At 50.7% G+C, this 23,951-nt stretch overlaps 1 protein-coding gene across 1 annotated transcript in view; it reads right to left on the reverse strand.

Moving 5' to 3' along the window:
* Positions 1-23,951, reverse strand: part of LOC115643949 (zinc finger protein 879-like) — a 70,043-nt gene that overhangs the window by 33,334 nt on the left and 12,758 nt on the right. The window contains exons 3-4 of the mRNA XM_030547971.1: positions 17,270-17,379; positions 11,214-11,340 (exon numbers count right to left, since the gene is read on the reverse strand). Coding sequence (XP_030403831.1) covers positions 11,214-11,340; positions 17,270-17,350 — 208 coding nt within the window. The 5' untranslated portion in view covers positions 17,351-17,379. The remainder of the gene's footprint in view (positions 1-11,213; positions 11,341-17,269; positions 17,380-23,951) is intronic.

The raw sequence follows: 23,951 nt of genomic DNA on the forward strand, positions 1-23,951 counted from the left end.
CGCCGTTGATCGGAGATTTTCGGTAGCAGTGCCTGGTTGGGGCACACGCACCCAGATGGTATCTCCCGTCTAGTTGGTATCTTCCTGAGTGCGTGCGCCCCACACCCTCCTCAGTTCCTTCTCTACCGTGGAGCATCAAACGAGTACTCCAAAGTAGAGGGGAGGAGAGCGGGGAGTGGAGCACCCACAGGGACACACATCTCGAAGAACTTCAGTTACTGCAAGGTGAGTAACTTTCTCTTCTTCTTCGAGTGCTGTCCCTGTAGGTGCTCCACTCTAGGTGAATGTGTAGCAGTACCCACTAAGGTTGGTGGGACTTTGGAGATGTGGCAGGGCGTACTGAAGATAGTACTGTATGGCCTACTATTGCATCTGCCGTGGTGTCTTGCATGAGAGCACAGTGTTTTGCAAATGTGTGTTCAGATGACCATGTAGCCACCTTGCAGAGATCAGGAATGGAACGTTGTGTAAGAAGGGAATGGATGCCGACATGGCTCTAGTGGAATGAGTTCTAATGTTATCGGGCGGTTGAAGGTTCTTCGCACGGTAGCAGGATCTGATGCAGTCAGAAATCCACTTGGATAGACATTGTTTAGAGATAGCCATGCCTCTTGATCTTTCGGCAATGGAAATGAAGAGTCGTGGAGACTTGCAAAATGGTTTAGTCCGTTCTAAATAAAAGGCAATTGCTCTCCTCACATCGAGAGTATGCAGGGTTGCTTCCTGCGGAGTTTTGTGAGGTTTGGGATAGAAAGTAGGTAAGTATATAGGTAGGCTGAGGTGGAAGGTTGACACCACCTTAGGAAGAAATTTAGGATGTGGTCTCAAAAAGTGACAATCCTTGGAGAAGATTGTCTAGGGAGGGTGGGCCATGAGGGCACTCATTTCACCAACTCTCCTCGCTGACGTTATGGCAACTAGGAAAGGCACCTTCATGGACATATGGAGGTGAGAGGAGGTAGCTAACGGCTCAAATGGAGGTCTCATGAGGGCATGAAGTACGAGGTTAAGATTCCATGTAGGCACTGTTGGATGAATTTCAGGGTAAAGATTTTGCAGGCCAGCGAGAAAGCATTTAATGGTGGGGTGTGTAAAGAGTGAGTACCCATCCAATAGGTCATGGAAGGTGGTAAGCGCCGTCAGGTGCACCTTGATGGAACTGATCGAGAGTTCGTCTTGTTTTAGTTTCAGGAGGTAGTCTAGAATGTTAAGGAGGGTCACATTATTGGGTGCTAAATGGTTATGTGAGCACCAAAGAGCGAAACATCTCCACTTCTGAAGGTAGGTTTTACGAGTGGAGTCTCTCCTACTGTGCAAGAGGACATGTTGGACCTGCTCGGAACAGGCTAGTTCATGGATTTGGAACCATGAAGGAACCAGGCTGTGAGGTGTAACTTCTGGAGCTGGGGGTGAAGGACTTGTCCGTTGTCCTGATAAAGGAGGTCTGGTCTGTTGGGGAGAGCCCATGGGTGACGGGAAAACATGCGGAGAAGGTGGGGGTACCATGCGTGTCTCCGCCACGCCGGGGCAATAAAGATGACCTGGGCCTTGTCATCCGCGATCTTCTGAAGAACCCTGTGTAGTAGAGGGATAGCTGGGAAGGTGTACAGGAGATAGTTGTTCCATGGGATGAGGAATGCATCCCCTAAGGATGCAATCCCGGGTCCCGTCCTGGAGCAAAACGGAGGGCATTTCCGATTTCGAGTCATGGCAAAGAGATCTATGGATGGCATGCCCCAGTGGGAGAAGAGCTGTTGGAGTACTGCGGGGTGCAGTTCCCATTCGTGTTCCATCGAGAAGTGTCTGCTGAGTGCGTCAGCAGTCGTGTTGTGACAGCCTTGTAGGTAGGAAGCGATGATCTGTATTCGATGTCATATGCACCAATTCCATAGTCGAATGGCTTCCATGCAGAGGGAATGTGATCGTGTTCCCCCTTGTCTGTTTATGTAATACATATATGCTATGTTGTGTGTTAAGACTCGCAGGTATTTGTTCTTTATGAGGGGAAGAAAGTGAAGGCACACTCTCCTCACTGCTCTGAGCTCTAAGAGATTTATGTGTAGATGTGTCTCTGATGCAGACCACTGGCCTTGTGCCCTGTGTTCCCCTAGATGCGCTCCCCACCAATCAGGGAAGCGTCCGTGGTGAGCATGAGCGTTGGGGATTGTTGCTGGAAGGAAACCCCTGTGCAGAGGTTTTCTGGACTTGTCCACCATTGTAGGGAAGTTATAACGTAAGGTGGAGGAGTTAGCAGCATCCCTAAGGGATGTCTGCTGGGTTTGAAACTGGAGTTGAGCCAGCCCTGGAGGCATCGCATATGTAGCCTGGCATGTTGAACCACGAAGGTGGTAGCTGCCATCTGACCAAGGAGTTGTAAGCAAATTCTCGCTTGCGTCCTGGGACGAATAGAGCGCGTACATATGAGTTGCGTGATAGCGAGGAATCTGTTGTATGGGAGCGAGGTCCTGCTCTGGGTTGAGTCGAGATGAGCTCCAATGAATTCAGTCTGTTGCGTAGGTATCAGGGTAGATATTTGAATGTTTATTTGGAGGCCTAGGCTGTGAAAAATGGAAGTGGCGAAGTGTGTGGCTTGAAGTGTCTCTCCATAGGAGTCGCCCCTGATGAGGCAATCATCCAGGTAGGGGAAAAGTGTGACCTCGTGTTTGCGGAGGTGAGCCACAACCACGGCTAGGGTCTTGGAAAAAACTCTTGGAGCTGTGGAGAGTCTGAAAGGGAGAACTCTGTATTGGAAGTGATCCTGACCGATTGTGAATCATAGGAAGCGTCTGTGAGCTGGATGTATTGATATATGGAAGTAAGCATCTTGTAGGTCGAGGGCTGTGAACCAGTCTCCTTGATCCAATGCAGGAATTATTGTGCCCAATGTGACCATCTTGAATCTTTGTGTCCTCACAAATTTGTTCAGTCAGCGTAGGTCTAGTATAGGCCTCCATCCCCCGGTTTTCTTCTGCGTTAGAAAGTAATGGGAGTAGAACCCTGTGCCTTGGTGTTGCGCCGGCACAGGTTTCACTGCGCTTAGTTGCAGGTGTGCCACTTCTGTGTGAAGTAACTGTTCGTGAGAGGGGTCCCTGAAGAGGGACGGGGAAGGGGAAAGGGTAGGAGGGTAGGATATGAACGGGATGGAGTAACCGGTCCGAACTATTTCAAGGACCCAATGGTCCTGTGTAATCCGCTGCCAAGCATGTTGGAAATACTCGAGGCGGTGTCCCTCAGACATGATTGATTTGAAGTCTGCTCTTCTGTCCTCTGGGATCTATGAGGCAAATTCGAGAAGCTTATTATAATTGTCAAAATCATAGCTGGCGAGGAGAGCAGAATAGTTTGCAATCCTGAACTGTAGTGTAGAGGATGTATAAACCTTGCGGCCCAGGACATCAAGGCATCTAAGGTCCTTGTCTTGTGAGGCTGGTCGATATTGTGACTGTTTAGTTCGCTGTGTAACTGCATCAATGACAAGACAGTTTGGTGGTGGATGAGAAAATAGGAAGTCTGCGTCCTTTGCAAGAACGTAATATTTACGTTTAATCTTCTTACAAGTTGGTACTAGAGAAGCTGGGGTTTGCCAGAGGGTGTCAGATGCCTCCATGAGTGCGTCATTTATAGGGAGCGGGATTTTCGAGGGCGCAGACCGTTGAAGAATTTTGAGGAGATTGTGCTGCTTCTCCCGACCTCTTCTAAGGGGATATCCTGACTGATTGCAACTCTCCCTGAAAAGCTCTTGAAATTGTTTGCAGTCGTCCACGGACTGTGAAGGTGGAGGGAGGATGGCTTCATCTGAGGCTAATGGAGAGTTAGGGTTAGGTGAGTCAGGATATGGTGCTTAGCTCCCGGACTCTGGAGGGGACTCAGGCACCCTGGAAGTGGATGGAGGAGGAGATTGAGGCACCGAAGGAAGATGATTGGTAGGAGGATTCTGCCACGGGTACCACTGAGGCCAAGGCAGAGTAGGAGAACCCAGGCATCGCCCACGGGGGGGGGGGGGCAACACAGGGAAACTGAGGCTGTTGGGCTTGAGCCGTGACCTGAGGTGGTAAAGGTGCCTGTGGAGGAGAAGCAGGAGGGGAGAACTCCGCTTGCTGCTGTAGCTCAAGGTCACCGTCGGTGAAAGCCAGTTCAGGTGGAGAAATTGGCAAGTCAAGAAAGGAGTCCTCTGTGTCTGGGAGCGGAGAGTGAGGCTCAGGTGGCACTAGAAGGTCACTTTGAGTGAGAAGCTGCTGTTCCTGCTCTCTAGGCTGATCTAAGCTTGCTCTCTGCTCTAGTTCTTTAGTAGGAGAGAGTGGCAGAGTGTCCTGTTGTGTTGAGCCTAGAGGTGCCCTGCAGGGGGTCTGCAGCTGGTGTACGGGCAAGACGAGTGGCTGGGTGCCGACCCTCTTCGTGGTGCCGAGGCTAATCGCGCTGTCGGCACTGCAGCTATTTTTGTCGCTGAAGCAGAGCGTGCCGGCAGCACCGCGGCTGCTTTTAGCGCGGAAACTGACCAGGCTGTCAGTGCCGCGGCCGTTCTGGGTGTTGGAGCCGAATGCGCTGCCGGCACCGCGGCCGTTGCCGGAGCTGAGGAATAACGTGGTGCCGGTGCTGTAGCCTTCCTCGGTGCCGAAGAGGAGTGAGGTGTCAGCGCCGCAGTCGTTTGCGGCGCTGAGGGGACCGAGTCAGTAGGTGCCTTCCCCGCACAGGAGGTCTAGTCTCTGCCTCTAAGCTCTGTCAGAGCAGTTCCTGAGGCATTAGGAGAGGCTGAAACAGCTGTCTTTCAGGCTGTCAGCACAGGGGGTAGGGATCTCGCCGGAGACCCCCTACCCTTGTTAGAGTCTCGTCTGTGAGACTGTTGAGCTTCTTGCCTCCGCTCCAGGGAGGGTGAAGCAACGCTTCCCCACCGGTTCCGATCTGGCTGGGGAGTGTGTGGGAGCGGGTTCTACCCTTCCCATCTCTGACAGTGGCTGCAGGGATTTTTCCATCATGATGATCTTGAGGTGCAGATCCCTGTCACGGTGAGCTCTTGACGTGAGGCTCGCACAATGGAGGCACTTCGCGGGGATGTGGGTGTCCCCGAGGCACTTCACACAATGAGTGTGGCATAGAGTCCTGACAGGAGATACATCTTTTGAAACCTGAAGGTCCTGGCATTATGAGTTAGAGAAGTGAGTCTCAATGGGAGACAACTTTGAGGTTTTTTGTTTTTTTTTAAGCAAAATAACCTATGTAACTATACTAAAGGAAGGGAAACAACTGGGAAGTAATTAATAATTATTTCTATGTTCTTTGTTAGTGTTTCCTATAGATATCAGGGAAGAGAAGATAGCACTGCCCCGAGTCCCGTCTTCAGACGAGAACAGTTGAGAAGGAACTGAGGAAGGTGTGGGGCGCATGCACTCAGGAAGATTCCAACTAGACGGGAGATACCATCTGGGTGCGTGCACCCCAACCAGGCACTGCTACCGAAAATCTCCAACCAACGGCGCCGGGACGCACCGTCACCTAGAGTGGAGCACCCACAGAGACAGCACTTGAAGAAGAACTTACAAGTATTTTTATCACTTAGCTAGTTACAGGAGTATGAAAATAAACAATCAAAATCTCAGTCCGCCTGCATGTGGGCCTTCTCTCACTAGATTAGTCTGAGGATTTGATCTTAGGCTAAGGCAGTGGTCCCCAAGCTTTTCTGTCTGGCGGGCACCGGAAAATAAACCACCAAGGACTGTGGCCAGAGGACAAGCATCCGCTGAAATGCCGCCGAGAAGCGGCAACATCAAGAGGCATCGCTGCCGAAATGCTACTGATTTTTGGCTTCATTTCGGTGGCAAAGCCTCTTGATGATGCTGCTTCTCAGTGGCATTTTGGCAGATGCTTGTCTGCTGGCCACTACGTGGGTGCACACAGATGCCCTCCTGGGCGCCATGGCACCCACGAACACCACGTTAGAGACCCCTGGGCTAAGGCCTTTGGCTAAGCAGCAGAGGCAGCCATAAGCTGGGAAGCGAACAGTCACATCCTCACATCCCAAACCAGTCACATTGGAATAAGGTGCTATTGGGCTCTTAGGAATACGATCCTGTCCAGATAGTGCCCATCACCAACAGATAAAGAAACAGATCTTAAGATGGATAAAGGGAAACTTAGTTTGACAGCATCCGGTCTGGCAAGATCTCACTTATCAATGGCTCTGGCTGTGTAACCCTCATTTCTGTATTGTTCTATCTTTATAGCCCCCATTTTTCTCTTGTTTATGTGTCTGGTTCTCTAATTGTTTCTCTCTTCCGTACAATTTATTGTTCTAGGTGTAGCTGAGAATATTACTATATAAACGGGTCAAACAGCAGGGGGAAGGGAAATTGGAATCACGTTTGTTAAATGGGCGGAACGGGAACAGGGACATAGGCAAGGTTCTACGGTGTCAGAGCTGGAAAGGGGCACGGGGTAAATGCTCCGTGGCATCACAGATGGGCAGGGAGACACAGGGTAAATGGTCTGTGGCATCAGAGCTGGGAAGGGGAACGTGATGGGTTGGGTCACAGAAACCCCTCGGGACTGCCACTTGATGTGCTGAGACTACCTCTGAGCCCATTTTCCCTGCCAGCTTGGGACTTCAGTACTGTCTTGTTGAGCCAGACACGCCAGCCTGCTGCAACACAGACACAGGTCTGAACCATGTCCCCCCAAAGCTGCAGACTTAACTGAAAACAGTTTAAGAAGTGCTCCTCTCTCCAGCAGGTACCAAGTTCCAATGGGATCCAAACCCCAAACAACTCTGTTTTACTCTGTATAAAGCTTATACAGGGTAAATTCATAAAGTATCCACCTTCTATAACACTAACAGAGAGATATGCACAGCTGTCTGCTCCCCCAGCTACCAATTACTTGCTCTGGGTTAATTAATAAGCAAAAGCGATTTCATTAAATATAAAAAGCAGAATTCAAGTGGTTCAAGTAATAACAGACAGAACAAAATAAATTACCAAGGGAAATCAAACAAAAACACGCAAATCTAAACCTAATACAGTAGGAACTGAATACAGATGATAATCTCACCCTCAGAGATGTTCCAATAAGCTTCTTTCACAGACTAGACTCCTTTCTAGTCTGGGACCAATCCTTTCCCTTGGTACAGTCCTTATTCTAGCTCGGCTGGTAGCTAGGGGATTTCTCATGACTGCAGCCCCTTTTGTTCTCTTCAACCCCTTTATACACCTTTGGCACAAGGCGTGAATCTTTTTTCTCTTTGGTCCCTGCCTCCTTCTAAATGGAAAAGCACCAGGTTTAAGATGGATTCCAGTACCAGGCGACATGGTCACATGTCCTGTGAGGCCCCTTCTTCCCGGTCTGACTCACAGGCAGGCTTGCAAGTAAACGGAGCAATTGTCCTAGCTGATGGGAGCCATCAAGATTGTAAACTTACATTAATGGCCCACACTTTGCATAACTACAGTAGGAGGTCAGACTTACATTTTATAGTCCTACTTTCAGCTATACGAATGATATATTCATACAGCTAGGATGAACACACTTAGTAGATTATAAGCTTTGTAATGATACCTTACAAGAGACCTTTTGCATGATACACATTCCAGTTATATTATATTCACACTTATTAGCATATTTTCATGAAATCATACTGAGCGCAACGTCACAGGGGACATGGGGTAAACACTCTGCGACGTCACAGCAGGGAATGGAACACTATGGAACGGTCTCTATTGACAAATAGAGATAAGCCCAACTGGTGTGAAGGGCTTTGGAATATGCTTGCTTGGAAACTAACCCCAATAAACATCCCATTCTCTGCCTTTCAGACTTCTGGTCATTTGCTGCTTGCTGTCTGCGTGACAAGAACCAGGAAAGCGGGAGGGTGAAGGGAAAACACTAATAAAACTGACATGACCTGATAACTAAGAAGTAAATCTTTAAGGAAGGTTTTAATACACTTTGGAACAGATCAGGGATTCCCAAGTGGACTGATGAGGGGCTGATGGTAAATACACATTTAGATCCTTTTCCTGTTTTATATCTTATTCCCATAAGGCTTAACCTCTGGCACTGTCATGGATCCATAGGATCTGGGCAATGTCCTGGCTTTTAAACAGTCCTTGGGAGGTGCCCCTTGTGTGCGCCAGACTCCCAAGGGGTTCCACTCTTCCACAAGGACAGGCCATGTAGCTTCAACACCTGAGACTGAGCCTCTGGCTTCAACACTCCCATTTCAACCTGCGAGCTCTGCTGGCAGGTCCAGCTGAACTACACTTCTGTTCAGAGACAGTTCCTCAGTCATGCTTCAATGCACCTCAGAAAGTTCTTGCTGTGACACTGGGCAGACTTTTAAAATATAGCAAGGTTTATTAGTCAACCGACACACAGCACTGGAAAGTCTTTTCATTAGCACAGAGAAGCAAAGACAACAATATAGTCCATACTGACCAATGCCCTTGAGCTAAGCTGCTGTAGAAAACTGTTTTGTTTCCTCTCACTTTGCCTGTCCATTTGTCTTCGCTCCAGTAGAGCTCCCTGCATCTGCAAGCCCAGATTTTCCTCTTCCCAAGAACATAACAAGCCCATGGATGCTTCACTCAGCTAAGTGGAGATCCTCCCATGGACAGGTGACAATTATTTCCTTGTCTCTGTTGGGCATTCCACTGATGTAAGTTGGTCCCAGACAGTCCTTAATGATCCAGTCATATCACCCCATGACAACTATGTGACAACACACCTCACGTCTCCTGCTCTTTATAATCATAGCAATACCAATCACAGCAGGAAACTGAGGTGTGTATTGGCATCATACAAGTATCACCAAAATTCCCACCTCTATCTCACACACACTACTCATAGCCCCTGGAGAGAAAGCAAAGTACAGGAACTGGATGTTAGTCCAGCAAAACACAGTAGAGGACAAGCTGCAATCCTCACACACTGGTCAAAAAGGAGAGGCATGTGGGTCCCTGCCCATAGACAGGGGCTGGCTAGAGGCCTGATACCTGAGGGGCCATTCCTTTAGCAGACCATGGAGGCAGGTCAAAGGCTTAGCTACCTCTGACTGTGACATTGCAAAAGCACATTTTGGGGAATTAGGAAATCCAGTGACTCAGGTGTAATGGGAGGGAGAATTAAACTCCCCCAGTATGTGGAGGCTGGGGAATTAAACACTAAAACTCAGGAGCAACAGCCCCTAATTCTTCTGGAAAAGGTGACTGTAAGAAACAAGAACTGGGCCACACAACATCAGGAGGGACAGGCTCAGAGATCCAAAGAGCCTGGAGGGAAGACAGCTTGTGGCTGCTGCAGATGGGGAAAGAAGGACACAAGACTCTCTCCAAACTCTCACTCCCGTTGACCCTGACCTGATTTTATCATCTATGTCATTTGGGTAATTTTATGCTCGCTAGAGGTAAACATTATCTGAGTATTGCTTATTAGCTTGGAACATGCGTGGAGGGGCAAGGAGGTGAACATAGATAAATGGGTTATTAAGCTTGCTACAGTTAAGGGCCTTGTATTAGGTGGAGGCTTTGTGGAAGAAATTATGCTGAAGTCTGGGATTTACCTGAACAGGCCTAAGGAGAGAATCCCAGGTCAGATATTTTGCATCTTCATTTTGACAGACTAAGGAGTAACTACAAACAGGTGCAATATGCCACAGGATTCTGAAAGAAGGAGGTTTGGGGCAGGCTTTAGCAATTAGGTTGCTATGCGCTATCTCAGCAGTTGGACGCATTTATATATTGGAATTATTAATAACTAAGTGATGTAAATTATGAGTATTAAGGCTTGATGCTAAATGATTAACTACCCAAAGGCCACATAGGGGTTGGGGCAGCTATTGACATTCCTGTAATCAGAGTAGAGGAGCAGATATGGTATACAGCCAACCTATTACCATAAGGAAGTGGATAAATTACCTCTCCTTGTGACCATTTTTTTCATTTTGTCGGGTCCCTGAGACAGTGAAAACTGAAGCAGGGCCTCCCTTGCCCCTCGATCTTTGTTTCCACCTTGAAAGTATGCACAGTGCAAGACCCTCTTTACTATACTGATCTTAGTCTAATTGTTACGTGTATTGATCCTTGCCTATGATTTAAATTATAACTGTCTGTATGAAATCAAGTTTCTGTCTGTTTCACCAAATTCCATCTTCTCAATTAACTTTGAGGAGCCATGTACAAGGGCAAGTTGTACCCCAACATGTAATCTTATAGGTGCAAAAATTGTACAGGCTACACTACCACCCTGGGATATCATCAACATTTGCGCCTGGGCAGTGGCAGTGCTATAGGAGGGAGGAATGCAACAAGGACTCAGGATCGGTGGCTGGGGTCACTGTGCATAGAGATGGGGAGGTTATATGGGGAGGGAGGTAATGAGTGGGAGAGGGTGGTGAAGAGTTAAAATAGTATTTGGGGGAGGAAACGTATAATGAAGTGAAACTGAACAGAAAGAAAACTGGAGTGCAGGCTCGAAAGCAACAAGGTTTGAGTAGGGATTCGGGGTTAAAGGTCTGGGATCCCCCATAGCTCTAGATCCCCAAACTTCTCCTCCCTCCCACTGACCCACCCAGCCCACTTCCTGGGTGCCCCTCCTCCACACACCCCTTCTCTTCGTCTCATTACTCTCAGCCGGCACCACCTCCCGCCACCTTGGGAGCTTCTTGTGTTCCCTCCTCGTCTCTTACTACCTCCTTCTTAGCTCTAACCCTGCACACACCCTCCCCATGTCCTGGCACCCCAGAATTAGCTACTCTTCCCCTCCTCTCAGACGGCTCTGGTCTCCTTTCACCGTTCGGCTCTTGAATGGCAACATTATTACCAGTTCTATTGAAAGAGGAGCTCATCTGACTGTCACACAAGCCATGCGTCAGTCACACACCTATTTACTCAGTTTAGAATTCTACATCCTCTTAAAAAGACTGAATTTTTAATAATTTTTAAAACATTTTTATTTATTTTTTATATTTTTTATAATTTTATTAATTAATTTAAAAAAGTTATTAATGTAGTTATTAATGTAGCCAATAAGCATACATTAAATGCAATTTCAAAATTACTGATGACAAATGTCTAAAAATTATTCTAGTGGGTGGGAGATAAGGCAAAAAAAGGCAGGCAAGGAAACTTGTCAAAACTTGGATGATGGATAACGGTATAAAGTTATTACTACTCAGGTTCTTCAGAGACCCCACAGCTTCTAATAACCTAGGGGACAGGACTCCTTACCCAGCGAGGTCACCGTCTCATAGTTCTCATGCATGACATTCCTGTAGAGGGCTCTCTGAGTGGGGTCCAGCAGAGCCCCCTCTTCTCTGCGGGAATACACAGCCACCTCCTCGAAGGTCACCGGCCCCTGAAAGAGCAAGAGTCCAACACTCAGGACCTGGTGCCCCACACTCATGGGGGAGAGGAGCCAATAAAATGGAAGCTCTGGGTGGCTCACAGTCAGAGTCCCACCCCCACCCCGCTCAGAGCAGCCAGGAAACGCCAGGGTGAGGGGATGAAGCAAGAGAACCTTGTCTCTCCCAGCAGATCCATCACCCCCCTACTAGCCACAGACTGATACAGGAGATGGAGGCCCTAGCAGGGTGCAGGGAGAGTTCACTGGCAGGAAGCCCAATGCTGTTCTCATTGTAAAGAGCTGGACAGGGCCAGACATAGTGGGGGGCAGACTACATGACGGTCCCGGGGGCCCTTGCTGAGGGGGTTCCTCCAGCAGGAGTATCCTCTCTCCCCTCTCCCCACTTCTCTTCAGCTGTCTGACCTACAACTGTTCCTGTAGAATTGCCCTCTCCCGCCACTTAGAGCTGCCCCTGCCAAGCTGCTCCCAGGGGCCTCCTGTGTGCTGCGCAGGGGGGGTTGCTAATATTGGGGTGGCCCCACCCTCCTGCTTCTGTGCCCAGTCTCTGCTGAGCTGAGCTGGGGGGACAAGATTCTGTGCTGCTGCCTCTGGGAAGGAGTGGGAGCTGTGGCCCCTGCTGCTGTGTGAACGAGCCTTCGGACTAGTGAGTGCCGCTGCGCTGGAAATGACAGCGGGCTGTGTCTCACACTCCCCCAACAAACATCCCCCCCCCACAACAGACACTTCAATTACTGTTATTACTTCTTTTTACTTCCTGTCAAAATGCACAATGTACATATAGTCTCTGTAATTTTATTCTTTCACATTTGGTCAGGATGATAGTGCTGTTAGTTTAGCTTTTTAACTGGTCTGTGCATTTTGTCATTTTATTTCTGTCTTATGCTTAAATTCGGTTCTTTGAGTAATGAGTTCTAAAATGCCTCACCTGTCCTGGCTGGTGTAATTATCATTAATACTGTTATTACCGTATTGTGCTTTGTCATTCATTATTTAAAATGCTACTAGCAAACAACAGACTGTACATTTTGCTTGTACTTACCTTAGCAGGGCTTGATTGAAAAAAATTAGCTAAACTCAAAACTTCAGACACTGTGCAGATGAAGACCACTTATCTTCAGATTGTATTTTTAGTCTGTGATGAAGCAGGGAGTGGGGAGGACTGACATGGAGATGTTGCGGGGGAGTTTTACTGGGACTGTCTGCATTGGGGATGGGATACCAGGGTGTGACTTCACTTGAGGGACAGTAGCTGATCATGTAACCTGAGCCCAAGGGGGGGGATGAGGCCAGGTGACACCTTCTGCCCTGGAAACTGGACAAAGGCTGGAGGAGGAGCCGGGGGGTGTGGCTGGAAGAGATGGCTGGAGGGGATTTTTCAGTTTGGAGCTGGCTGGGGAACTGAGTCTGGCTCCCTACCCCCCGCCCCAAGAGGGACCTGACCATGGGGTCCTGTTGTCTGTACCTACAAACTCTGGTTTGGACTGTGTTCCTGTCATCTAATAAACCTTCTGTTCTACTGGCTGGCTGAGAGTCAGAGTGAATGGTAGGAAGTGGGGGAGGTGCAGGCAACTGTCTCCCTCAAACTTCATGATACAGTTAAATCTGGAAAATAACTTAAAATTCCTATGAAAATAAATGCAGCTCCAAGTACGATACTAATAGCAAAGATGGAGTCAAATGTTAGTGAGCCACATACATGATTGTGATCAGCAAACATAAATGCCAAAATTACTAGAAAATAAATTACCTTTCTTAATAAAAGAGAAAAAACCTTAATCATGTATGTAAATTAAGTAAATATGTTTTCAGTGGAGTGAAAAATAATTGACTAAAATAGAGGAGATGGCGGCAGTAACACAGAGTGTGTCTGTTCAGTAAAATCTGCTTCCTTTCTCCATATTTATTTATCTCTGCTAAAGAGAGGGTGCAAAGTATCAAACTTGTGTTTCTGATACCTGCATTAAAGCTCCAGAACTGATACCTCAAGGCTTGGGATGGGAATATCTTGCTGTGTTATCTCCTGATTGTCCTAAATTTACTATGTGGCTGTAATTGGAGTCCCGTATATATTTATCTTTCTTTACATAACAATGAGATACACTGCTCATCAGTGAATTTCTAAGTTATTTTCTGTAAAAAACGCTAAAGTTTTCAGGTGCCTCAGTAGCCACTGAGATCACAATTAACGTTGCCCCTCTCCACAAAATCTGAAATGGCCCCTGGTGAGCCAGGAGCAGCCACAGAGCTGCAGGGTATCTCGGGTTCTAGCAAGAGGCAGCCCCCATGTGAGAGCACAAAGCCCGTTGTGAGCTGCAGGCAGAGCGCCGGGCACCACAAGCCACAGCAGCAGTGTAGGAGTAAGGGTGGGAACGACAGTCAATGATTTTAGTTTACTGTTCATTTACTATGTGGTGTTATAAATAAATAACACGATATGTCATATAGAATCACTGTATGCTAAATAGGGAATCAATCGATCGGTATGTAGCAAGAATAATCATGTATTTGGTATCTAAGTAAATAGGGTTGAAACACAAGGCCTGTAGGTTGAGACCTGCAAGATTTTAGCTTTGCTATTTTAGGCCTTGGAGCTAAGAAACGCTGACAGAAGTAAATGGCCGAGGAATAACTCGATGCCCTAAGATGATGGGAGAAGAGGTACCAAGTGGTAACAGGGTGAACAATTAGCCAGAAGATTAATTTTAAATAAAAAAATTATGTAAGGCACATTTGGAAACAGGTGCCTTTAACCACAGGATACAGGTGGTGCGTCAATGCTAAGGAGGTATAATCAGAATCACATTATAAAAAGGGGGTGCCCAGAGCAGGAAAACTGAGCTCCCTACGGAACCATCCCTCCACTGATGATCATTCCATGAGAGACACATCAGACCCTAATACTATTGTTCAGGATGTGAGTAGAAGTAGAGTTGTAACTTTTGCACAGGTCTTCATAGAATGTCTATATCAGGGGTCGGCAACCTATGGCACGCACGCCAAAGACGGCACACGAGCCAATTTTTAATGGCACACTGGAGCCTGCCAGGACTCCAGCATGCCACTAAAAGTCCTGCCCAGCCCGGCGCGCTCTCCTCTGTCTCCACTTCCCCCACGGAGGCAGGGAGCAGAAGCATAGCCGTGCGCACGGGGTGGGCAAATGGCCCCACTCTCTCGGCATGGGAAGCCGCAGGGTCTGCCCTCCGGAGCCGAGCGCAGCAAGCTGCTTGCCCCTCTCCTGCCTTCTCCCCTCCCCTGGAGCCCTGCCGCTGCATGCAGCACTCTGGGCTTGGGGCTGTGCGCTCCCGAGGGCAGCGTTTGGCTCTGCAGGTGGGCAGACATGCTCCCCGCTCAACCGGAGGGGTGGGATTGTGTGCTCCTGCGGAGCAGCATATCCAGTTCTGTGTGGAGCCTCATGGCAAGGGGCCTGGAGCTGGGGGGTTGGGTAAGGGGTGGGGGCAGTAAGGGGAGAGGGAGCAGGGTGGGTTGGATGGGGGGGTCGGATGGGGCATGGGAGTCCCAGGTTTGTGAGGGGGCAGGGGGTGGATAAGGGTCAGGGGACCGGGAGCAAGGAGGGTCCTGGGGGGGGGGAGTTAGGGTGGGGGGGTCTCTGAAGGGGGTGGTCAGGGGACAAGGAGTGGGGGAGTTGTATGAGTTGGGAGTTCTGGGGGTCCTGTCAGGAGGCAGGGGTGTGGAAAGGGGTTGGGGCAGGCAGAGAGTCGGAGGGCTGGATGGATTGGGAGTTCTGAGGGTCCTGTCAGGGGGCAGGGAGTGGTTGGATAGGCATGGGAGTCCCGGGGGTTTGGCTGGGGACAGGGCTGTGGATAAGAGTTGGGGCAGTCAGGGGACAGGTGGGAGGTAGAGTCCAGTCTGGGGACAAGGAACAGGGAGGCTTAGTTAGGAGGTGGGGTCCCAGGAGGGAGTACTCAGGGGACAAGGAGCAGCGGGGTTGAGAGTTGTTAGGGGGGCAGTCACTCAGCACTCTCCCCTGAGCCCTGACCCCCCACACACACACACCACGCCCTCTGCCCTGAGCCCCGCACCCTTCCCAGACTCCTGCCCTGAGCCCTGTACCTTCCTCATACATACCCAGCCCTCTGCTTGACTCCTTCATCCCTTCACCTCCTCAAACCGCAAGCCTAGCCCTGACTCTGGCACCCCCACCCATACCCAGCGCCCCTTCTGTCCTGACACCTACACCTCCTCACATACCCAACCCCCAGCCCTGACTCCAGCCCTCTGCCCCCAGCCCTCTGGGTCCTGGCCACCAGCCCCGCACAGCCCGCTGCCGGTCTGGGATTCTGACTGACAGATCCTTGCCAGGCGGAGTGCCGGCTGCAGGCCTCACTCAGCCCGCTGCCGGCCTAAGTGAACAGAACCCCAGACCAGCAGCGGGCTGAGCGGGCCGGCAGCATAAGATCAACATTTTAATTTCATTTTAAATAAAGCTTCTTAAACATTTTGAAAACCCTGTTTATTTTACAATACAACACTAGTTTAGTTATATAATATATAGACTTCTAGAGAGAAACCTTCTAAAAAACATTAAAATGTATGACCGGCATGCGAAAGCTTAAATGAGAGTGAATAAATGAAGACTCGGCACACTGCTTCTGAAAGGTTGCCGACCCCTGGTCTACATGCCTGGGTATTCCTAGCCTTAACTGTAACTTTAATAAAACTTGTAAAACTGACCAGACCTTGTGCTTGTGAATGTCTGTGTGGTCACTACCCTTGCTCTGTGTGTGCTCCTAGAGACTGAAAATTTGAAGCAAGTAGCAGAGGCGACCTTCACTCTGTGAAGCTTGACACTGTCGCCACCAGAGCCAAACCCGCGGCGGTGCAATGCTGCATTACAAACTGCACTTTACATACAATAAAAGGCTGCACAATACACCACACACCAGGCCACCCTCACTTCTGCGCTGCTGCTGACGGGGGCATTGCCTTCAGAGCTGGGCGCTCGGCCAGCAGCCGCCGCTGGGAGGCCGCCCTGCCAGTGCTGAATTTGTGCCAGGGCTGAGCTCTGGCGCCTCTTTCAATACAGATTAAGCACTAGAGAGATGTATCGGGGTCTGGACGTGATGGTGGGGAGCCTGTGAGGGCCAGGGGGGATGGTGGCAACAAAATACAAGTTCACCCAGGGCGCCATTTTCTCTAAGGCCAGCCCTGGAGCTGGGTATGGAGGAGGGGCATATCCCCTAAGGCCGTGGTTCTCAACTAGAGGTCCCTGGACCCCTGCAGGGCTGCGAGCAGGTTTCAGGGGGTCCTCCAAGCAGGGCCCGTGTTAGACTCGTTTGGGGCCAGGGCAGAAAGCCCAAACCTCACTGCCTGGGGCCGAAGCATGGGGCCATGAGCCCTGCCACCAGGGACTGAAGCCAAAGCTTGAACAATTAGCTTTGCGGGGGGCCTGTCACATGGGGCCCCAGGCAATTGCCCTGGTTGCCACCCCTAATGCCAGCCCTGGCTTTTATATGCAGAGAATCAGGCATATGCAGGGCAGTGGAGTTTTTATAGCACGTTGGGGGCCTTAGAAAGAAAAAGGTTAAGAACCCCCTTCCCCCAAGCCTCACTGGTGGGTGCCCCCTCACATCTCAGAGCAGTCGCTGGTTAATCAGGTTTGGCTCCAGCCCTGGGAGTCTGGTCTGTTTTCCTAGCCCCACCTGGGGGGGTGTTTCCTGTTCCACAAATTAGAGCATTTCCACCCTCTAACCTCATGGGTCTGGTCCTAGAATGGAAGCTGCATATTAAACCAGTCCCAAGAGGTTTGCCACACCCTGGCCTCCCCCCAATCTCCACCCTGGGAATTTTTTGGCAAACTCCAACCTCCAAACCAGACTGCCCAAACCTCCCACCTCCTGTGTATTTGCTGTCCCTCCCCTCCAGCAGGAACCCACCAGCCCCCTCCACAGATAATCCCTACCTGAACTGGCTCCTCCGCGGCCGTTTCCCTTCCCTGTCCCATGGGAGGATGGGATGAGCTGGAGCGAAACATGGATGACATCCTGCAGCCTGGCAGGGTCAGAAGAGCAACTGTGGAGGTTTCAGAACAGGCTTTAGTTCATGTCACAGCACGATTCCCCCAGGATCTTTCCCTGCACAGACACAGCCTAGATTCTGCCATGCTGGGAACATGCTCCATCTCTTTATTACAGGGGAGACCTGTCCCTCCTGCCAGACTAAGCCCACAGGGAAATTTTTCAGCCTCCCCAGTAATAAAGTCTCCTCTAGAAAGGAGCAGAAGCAAAGGGGCTGGGCAGGCTCCATAGGGACACAGGCTCCTCCCTTCCCCTCCTATTCGGCCATGTCCTGTTTCTGGCAGAGATCGACCACCTCATCTCTCCCCCAGAGGCAGCCATGTCTGTGGGCTCCTCCAACCAGCACCGACTAACCACAACCCACATTGGGGGAATGACACAGAACAGCAAATTGCCATCTAACCAAGGACAAATTGCTGCAGATAAAAAGGGCTGGGTTCACATCCCAAAGCTGAGCAGAACTGAAATGGCAATTGGACAATTACAGAGAAAATAAGGCAAAATAAGAGACTAGAGAGTCAATAATTGTAGGGAAAACGAGGGAATCTCCTTGGATTTTCTAGCCACATGTGGGGAGGGGGGAGAAGGGGAAGAACTAGAGAGAATTGTTATCAGGTCTTGAGACGGAAAGAAATGGCACAAACAGGAAAAGGATGCAAGTAGCTCACCACTGTAACCATAGGCATGTGCAGCACATTTCATTAGCGTGTGCACCCAGGGAGCCCCACCCCATCTACTGCCCCCCTCAGAACTGCCCCTGCTCCTTGTCCTCTGACTGCCCCCTCCTGGGACCCATCCCCCTATCTAAGCCTCCCGGCTCCTTGTCCTCTGACTTCCCCCTCCTGAGAGCACCCCCACTGTAACTGCCTTCCTAGGACCCTAACCCCTACCTGTCCCCCTGACCCTTATTCACACCCCCGACCCCAGACAGAGCCCAGGGACTCCCACTCCTATCCAACCACTCCCTGCCCCCGACAGGACCCCCAGAACTCCTGACCCATCCAACTCCCTCTGCTCCCTGCCTGCCCCAACTCCGCTCCACCCCCCACCAAGCACCCCCTGAGCCCTCAACCCATCCAACCCCCTGCTCCTTGTCCCATGACTGCTCTGTCCAGAGACCCCTCCAACCTGCTAATCACCTCCCCCAACTATCCAAACACCTCCTTCCCAACCTCCTGGCAGCTCTGCCCAGTGGCTGCTCCCACCCACACCCTCAAAGTGGCAGAGGAGGTTCCCTCTCCTTCGGTGGGAAGGTTGCCTTGTGGTTAAGGCACAGGACTCAGGCTCAGGCGTTCTGGGTTTGAGTCTCTGCTCTGCCACAGACTCCCTGCTTAGCCTTGGGAAAGTCACTGCACCTCTTTGTGCCCTAGAGCCCACCTGCCAAATGGGGCCAATGCTGATCCTACATCCTGGGCTAAATCCATTCATGGCTGGGTGATGGTGGGGGAAATGGAGATCCCAACATGGGGAGATTGGGGCTGAATTTCTCCACAGCCGGAGAGTGGAAGCCAGCTCCACAGGGGGGATGGGAGCGAGAGGGGCTCAGGCCAGCTACACACAGAGTGGGGTCAGGGCTTCAGCCTTGCAACTTCTGTCACTAAGGTGGCTGGGGCTCCCGGGCTGGGGACTTCAGCCCCACATCTTCTGCCAGGGTCCAGGGCTTCTCCCTGCCGAAAGGTGGCTCCTCTCCCCATCCATCCCCCCAAGTGCAGCTCCTGCTGGGGTCTGGGCTTCTGCCCCCTCCTCCCAACCCAGCCTGGCTTCTCCTCCCCTGCCCCACCTTGGCGCTTCTCCTCCTTCCTCCCTCCCACTGCAGCTCCTGCAGGGGCCCAGGGCTTTTCCTCCCCTCACCCCCCAGTGTGGCTCCAGCCCAGTCCAGGGCTTCTCCTCCCACACTCCAGCTCGGCTCCTCTCCCCCACCCTCCCCGGTATCTGGAGTTTCTCCTCCCCAGTCTCTGTCCCCACCTGGGTCCCAGCAGGGCCGGGGGCAGATCCTGAGAACAGCGGCTCCGCTCCGGCTCGGGCAGCTCCAGCGCTGCTGGCAGCACGTGGAGATTCAGGGAGCAGCTGCTCAGCCCAGGCTCCAAGTCACAGTGTGCCAGAGCCCCGCCCCCAGGCTCTGGGCTTTGTTCTCCTGCCCCCTTCTTCAAAGCATCCCCTAAGCCCAGCTGGTCCCTTCCTGTGTTTGCACACACCTCCCGGGGTGGGCTGCAGCGCTCGCTGGGGTTGTCTCCAGTGGCTGAAGTTGCCTCCATCTCTGCTCACCTCGGGGGGGAGGGAGGAAGAGAGGAGATGGTCCCAGGGTGTGCAAGCAAAATTAGGGGGCAGGAAAAGGAGGACTGTTTGGAAAGGTGGGTTTTATGCAGCGGGAGTGTGATCCAGATGGAGTCAGAAGAAGTTGGGCAGCAGAGGCTCACGGAAATTGAGGGGAACCCCCTGGGTGTCCCAGTGTTGGCCAGAGATTGTGCAGCACCTAGCGCAATGTGGGGTCCCTATCTCAGTCATGGTCTGTGCAGCACCTGGGAGTCCTGATGTCTATTTCCTGATCACAGGCGCTGGGAAAAGACAGACGGAAAACCTCGGTACCTGAAGAGTTAATGCAGCCCTGTGTGCAATCCCTGCTGGGCGACGCTGCTACTCTCATGAGGGGTTGGATTAGTAGACCAACAGCACAATCCCAGTCCCATGTGGTCTAGTGATCTGGATTCCTGGTTTTCACCCAGGTGGCCTGGGGTTCAATTCCCAGTGTGGGAATAGTGCAGAGCTTTTGCTCAGAAGGGAGGAAGGGCAAGGGGGAAGGATCCTAGAAGCAGGGCATTTGGACAGTGTGGGGAAGGGATCCCAGAAGTGGGGGTGGGGAGCAGAGGTCTGAGGGGAGATCAGGAATGAGTCCCAGCATTGTGGGAAGTGGGCAGCATGGAGAGTCCAGGCCTGCCAATGGGGACGGGGAAGAATGACTCTGTCCTTCTGAACTCACCACCAGCAGAGTAGGCAGGCTTGGAAGGATTACGTATTTGTTGGCAAATGTCAATTTCTGTGTAAACACACAACCCAATGGCAAAATATTTCCATTGATAATAATAAAAATTGACAGATGGGCAAAGAAAGAAACATGCTGCTTGAGAATTTATCCTATTCTAATCCTATAAGGTTCCCTTCTGCCTTAGGTGCCATCATGTGGGTGTTTCATTTCCCTTTCCATTTTCACACAGAGACACAATTTCCTTTGCACGGGTCCATGAACAGCAAAATCTTTCTGTGTCACTTGTCTGAGCCAGGGCACTCAATTCCATTGAAACCTTCTCTCCTGCAATGGCAATGGTCAAACAGAGGGGATGTGCCCACCTTCACCTGTGGCAGTGAGATATTCCCTCTTTTCTTTCTTCAGGCTGCTGCTGTTATTCCATGAATCATCAAGGATGGAATAAAAAGCTGAGTTTACTCCAGGATGAGGAAAGAAAGGAGCCACCAACTCCTTGAAAAATCTCAGTGCCCAGAGAAAACCTGCCCCTGTTATTGGAATTCCTGATGTGTTGATAGCTTGTTTATTTACACTGAGGATTGAGTCCTACTTTGTGCAACGTGTTTGAGAATGAAAATCCTAAACTACCCTTTGAAATAACGAATGCAGCAGAATGGGTTTTTGTCCCTGCCCCAAAGCAGACAGACCGATGGAGAAATACCACGAGTTCAGGGTAATACTTCACTGTGGTTTTACCATTTCCACTCGCTAAACTCCCTCCCAGCCTTCTGGGCTCCTAGAACAGGGGACTGAGCCAGAGCCAAGACACGTACAATGCAACTTTACAGCCCAAGCCGCTATCATGGATTAATCCGACACGGGCCAGTCGTGGTGTTTCATTGCACTGGAGACATATCCTAATGTTATGTCTACACTGTGATTAAAACACCCAGGGCACCTGTCTCAAAGCCCGGGTCAGGTGCCTCAGGATTATGGGGCTTAGGCTGCAAGACTATAACATTATAGTGCAGACAGATGGACTTGAGCCCAACCTCTGAACCCCAGGAGGGGTGAGGGTTTCTGAACCCAGGCTTCAGTGTGAACGCAAATATCTGCACCACAGTTTTTAGCCCCTCAGATTTAGCTCCATGGGCCCAAGTCAGATGACCCAGGCCAGCCACGCTGCCATCTTTGTCCTAGGAGAGATGGACTCTAAGGGTACGTCTCCATTGCAATGTCAGTCCGGGTGTGGCATGCTGTGCTCAAAGCAGCACCTGGAAGCCCCATATTCACCACTCTCATATAATGATGATACGGTTTGTACAAAGTCTGCCTGCTGAGGTATCATTTCAAAAGTCTTGATCTGTTGAACATAAATATTGTGTTGGTCTGTGTGTGTAGCATTGGTTGGGAAGTTATGAAGTTTGCTGTGTGTGTGTTACTGAGATATGTTATGAGGTTGGGAAATGCCCACCACCAGCCTTCCAGGTGCGACAATGGAGGAGCCAGACTCGTTGCTGGCCTGTTAAAGGGATCCACACTCCCAAGGACTATCCCAGGAACTGTGTACAATGCAGACTTCTCCGAGATAGCACAGCAACAATGGACACTGCTTGACTCACATCCTACCAAAGGAGCTTTCTAGAAAGTTGGAAGAAACTATGAAAGAAGGGTAGAGACATCATGACTTGGCCTCTCTCCCCACAACTCAACAGCTGGAAACACATCTGGAGGACAAAACTGATTCAGAAATCAGAAGAGAAGAATACTAATACATTCAAACCAAAGTCCCCAAACAGACTAGTATTGGTTTTTCAGCAGAAAATTTTCATTTTGGGGAATTTTCTTTTCCCAGTCAGACTTTGCCAAGGGAAGCAGGGAGAAAATATTGGAGTTGCCTCCTTCAGAACAGCTTGGCCTAAACACTAGCTCTGGTTCACTGTTGTGGCCTTGCTCAGGATGGGGATATTTTAATTATTTGGGGAGGTCCCAGGGTGTTTGGGGGAGATTATGAGGATGTTACCTTTCCAAAGAAAAGCTAAGAAAAACAGGACTAGAGAAAAACATTTTAGAAATGTGGGATTTAGACATCTTATTTAAAGCAATGCGGTGGGGGGGGGGTCCTGAGTTTCTCAGAAGGTTTTTGTTTGCAGGAAGTAACATTGCTAGAGCTGTTATTATACCAAAGGGGGAGATGGTTGTCTATAAAAAAGGGCGAAGATTAAATGCCTCTGATGAGGATGGGATTCAAATCCATGCGTACAAAGCACAATATATTAGCAGCCCATTACCGTAACCACTCGGTCACCTCATCTGAGCTGTCAGGAAACGGACAGGAAGAGAAATCTAAGGCCGGCAGAGATAGGGACACTAAGAAGTTTTTAAATACTAAGCATAAGCAAGGTCTGAATGAGCTCCCCCCTCACATCTAGTGAGGAGCTGGGGGAAAGACTTCAGGAACAGACTGTGTTTGCACAGACACACCTACTCTGCCTAGGTATGCAGTATGATGGGGCCGGTTCCCCAAAATGACCAGTTTGGGATGGTGGTGCGTTACAAATCACTTTAGGATTGAGTGGAATAAAATGTTATTCTCCTTCCTGTATGAGTGAAGGGCAGCAGAATATACCCAGTCCGTCCTGATGGAGGGGTAGGTGGGTGAGGAATAGCTTTTATTGGACTGCAGAGGAGTGATTGAGGATGTCACCCTAAAACAGTGGTCCCCAAACATTTCACATTGTGCCCTCTTAGCCATGGCTGTGGCCCCTTGGAAGCCACGGTCAAGAACCGGGGCTGGGAGGAGTGGGGCTGTTGCTTGCTGGGGAGAGCGGTGCGGACAGGGGTAGAGGGGTCGATGCCGGGCTGGGATCCAGAGTCTCAGGCTGAGGGTGGGGTTGGGGAAGAGCTGGGACAGAGTGGGGCTGAGTGGTGTTTCCTCCCTGCCCTCCATGGGGGCTGGCTCAGGCCCTGCGGTGCCCCCATGAATCTTCCTCTGTGTCCCCCTAGGAGTCACACCCCACATTATGGGGACCAATGAACCCTACTTGCTAAGCAGGGGCTAGTGATGCCAAAGCACAGGGAGAGGGAAAACTAGTGTGGGGGCCCAAGCTCCAGAACCATGGCCCCCCCGTTCTGCTGTGGCTCCGCCACCTTCCACACCTTTCACCCATGGCCCCATCCACTATCACCTCTATTCCACTCCTTCCCCCACTGGCCCCATCCTATCACTCTTTTACCCCTGTCTCGCTGCGGTCCTGAGACCAGAGAAGCTCTGTGCCCCTGCTGCAGCCCCTGGGCCGTAGCAAGGAGTGGTAGCTCCTCCAGCCCTGGGGTCACCGTGGGGGAGACTTTTCCAAGGGGACCCAATTTGGCTAGGGACCCTAGTCATGGGCCCCACTGGCCCCTTGGCAACGCAAGGTTTGGGGAGGCTGAGCCTCCCCCGAGCCTCCATTACGAGCCGCCCAGGCTACCACTGCTCAGTGGGTGGCCCGTCTCTTTGTTTTCTGCTGCTTGTGCTGGGGAGCCTGGCCGGCACAAAGGGTGGGGCCCCCCGGTAGTCACCCAGGGCTCCAGGGGGTCAAAGGCCACTGTGTGGCATTGCAAAG

This window comes from Gopherus evgoodei, unplaced genomic scaffold, assembly GCF_007399415.2.
Source record: "Gopherus evgoodei ecotype Sinaloan lineage unplaced genomic scaffold, rGopEvg1_v1.p scaffold_79_arrow_ctg1, whole genome shotgun sequence".
Classification (NCBI taxonomy): Eukaryota; Metazoa; Chordata; order Testudines; family Testudinidae; genus Gopherus; species Gopherus evgoodei.